Source organism: Dermacentor silvarum, chromosome 10 (assembly GCF_013339745.2).
Source record: "Dermacentor silvarum isolate Dsil-2018 chromosome 10, BIME_Dsil_1.4, whole genome shotgun sequence".
Taxonomy (NCBI): Eukaryota; Metazoa; Arthropoda; class Arachnida; order Ixodida; family Ixodidae; genus Dermacentor; species Dermacentor silvarum.
The window spans coordinates 124,022,164-124,024,887 of NC_051163.1; the positions used below are offsets into that span (position 1 = coordinate 124,022,164).

The following is a 2,724-nucleotide window of genomic DNA, read 5'->3' on the forward strand; positions in this document are numbered from 1 at the left end:
AGCAAGAGCACTACAATGTGTGCCGGCGTCGCTGCGTGTGAAGTCGCGTGAGACATGTCTGCTGATTATTCAGGTACAGAAACAGTAATGCAGAAAGAGTAGAATAAAAAATAATAAACGATCGAGACATTGCCTTAGTCAACAAAACGAAACGGCTACATAACAAACCTCGACTCCGTAACTAGGCAAACTTACTCTTGTTTGCGGGACGCACAGGTACGTATGTGAACGGGGTTTTCCCAGACTCCGGTAACATGGCTTACATGACCGCTCTCGTAGAGGGCCGTGCTACACACAGCAGAAGCAGTCTGGCACGTGAACAAAGGAGAAATCGCGGTCGCGAACTTTAGTCATGCTCGCACCAAACAGTTGTCTTCTGGTAGTGCTCCCGGGCATGCTTTTGAAGCGGAACTTTTTGTTAGGCTAGTTGGTGCATGTTACTGAAGTATAAGCGCTCGTCCGTGTCTCTTCTTGTCCTTTTGAAAGCGCCCGCTAGGTGACTATAAGTGGCGCCTCTATAAGCGGCTCACGACGTGTTTACTGTAATAGCCTTGCGTTGCTGTTGCTTGAAACAGTCATCCTGATACCTAATATAGTGGTAACAAAGTTTTCTTCAACCAGCTTTTCCACAAGGTATTATCTAAAAACTAAAAACGATTTATTGGGTGTGCCTAGCTATTAATTATACGAAATCCAACCAGCCGTAACCCAACGAATGATGCCCGTTTATTTTCTGACCGCCAAATATATTCATAGGAACAACAGCGCCACAGACGGTCGCAGGGTTTCCAGACAGGATATCGAAACCGAAAGCAAAACTAACAACACAACATATTCCCCCCTTAGCCTTTCAATGTTTTAGTAAGCTGTTAGTGGGTTTGTACTGCACGGCGCTTTGTATATTAACAAGTCGCTCTCATAAGAGAAACATAAGGCAATAAAAAGAAACTGAACGGTCAGCCGCAGCAACTACAATTCTATATGCGACACTTGAAAACTCCATTCCCTTCCCCAAAAATTATCGGTACAAAATGTTTAAAGCAACATAGGCTATACAAGAAAAACAAAAATTAATGGAGTTGGCACACATAGTCGCCGTAACGTTTCGGAGGTTGTCTTGACCGTAGCGGTTGGACGCGAACAGGAGCCGGACCGGGTTACGATTCAGGGGAGCCCAGGTTGGGAGTAGCGCGGTTGGCCACATCAGCAGATAAGAGGCACCTCCTGTTTGTGGCTCGGGCGTGTCTCCAGGGTCGAGAGCAGCACGGGTGGCCACAGGAGCAGGCAGAGACACAGCCGCCGCTAGAAATGCCTCAGGAGCAGCTGGTAGCTCAGGGTTTCCCGGGGACGGGAACCTCGGTGTGTTAGCCTCTGGCGCGTTCCATGTCTCCTTTGAACGCAGAGTACGGGGACTCGAAGGGATTTTGGCAAGCTTGGATGCATTCCAGGTCCTGCCATCATCGAGGCAGAAAGAGGATTGTCCGCGCTGTCCCAGGCCTTTGCAGGGACTGCCAAACGAGGAGTCTCCCTTGAAGGTGACGGAGAGGTTCCTCACCCGGACGAAATCACCAACTGCGATGTTGGTCTTCTTCGCGGCTCGAAGAAGATCTGTCCGCTCTCTTGCCTATGCTTCACCCGACGACGCAGTTGACTAAGCTCGGTAGCTGGGTCCTTGAAGAAGGAAGACGACGGGTGCCCAACGACGTCCAGACGTGCTCTCGGCAGCCTTCTATGGAGCAACATAGCCGGGGCGACTCCCGTGGTCGCGTGTGGTGTGCACCGGTAGATGCCAATGTATTCGATGACCGCTGGGCGAAGTGGTCGATCCACCAGCAAAGCTGTCTGCACTAAGTTCTTGAAAACACGGTTGAATCGTCCTACAAGTCCATTCGCCTGGGGGTAGTACAGCGAAGAGTGCGAGAGGCGAATGGCACAATCCTTCAGGAACTGGTTGAATTCTCGGGAACAAAACTGAGGGCCGTTGTCGCACACAATCTCGTCGGGGTAGCGCCCTCGAGAAAATACTGAGAGCAGAAAGACTGTCACTGTGCGCGTCGACAAATGGCTGCAAAACTGTACTTCAGGCAACTTGGAGAAATAGCCTACGAGGGTGATAGCGAACCTGCAATCGTGCGGCGCTTTTTCAGTGGGACCGACGATGTCGATGACGACCTTCTGCCATGGACGCTCTGGAAGGGGCACAGGTTGCAGCGGAGTTACTGCAGTCTTGGCACTCTTGTCTGCAGCCTGGCAGACTGTGCAGTTGTGGATGGCAATTTCCACTTGCTTGTCCATGCCAGGTCACCAATAACGCCCTCGTAGTCGCGCCTTGGTGCGAACTATCCCAGGGTGGGCTTCGTGTGTGGTGGAAATGACCTGTGGGATAAGGGAAGGAGGAACGACGAGCCGTTCCCCACGCAAAAGCAGGTCGTCGACCACAGACAGCTCTTCGCGCACGGTGACGAATGGCTGAAGTTCACCCGGGATGGACTTGTGGGGAGGCCAAGATGATGCGACGTAAGCCTTGACTTGCTCCAAGGTTGCATCTTCACGCAGGAACTGCTGGAACTATTCTTGAGGGAGGCAAAGTGGAGCAATGAGAGACACGACCACTTTGTTGAATGAAGCATCTTCCTGCGAAACAGACACTGGAAGGCGGGACAGTGCATCCGCAACTTGATTCTCTGACCCCTCGCGGTATTCCACCATATAATTGTAGCGCAG

General features: G+C 51.4%; 1 protein-coding gene across 1 annotated transcript; it reads right to left on the reverse strand.

Annotated features, from left to right (window-relative positions):
• Positions 1-1,551: 1,551 nt before the first annotated feature.
• Positions 1,552-2,295, reverse strand: LOC119431820 (uncharacterized protein K02A2.6-like). The gene has a single exon (XM_037699283.1). It carries the CDS (start codon positions 2,293-2,295, stop codon positions 1,552-1,554), a length of 744 nt encoding a protein of 247 aa, XP_037555211.1.
• Positions 2,296-2,724: the final 429 nt, after the last annotated feature.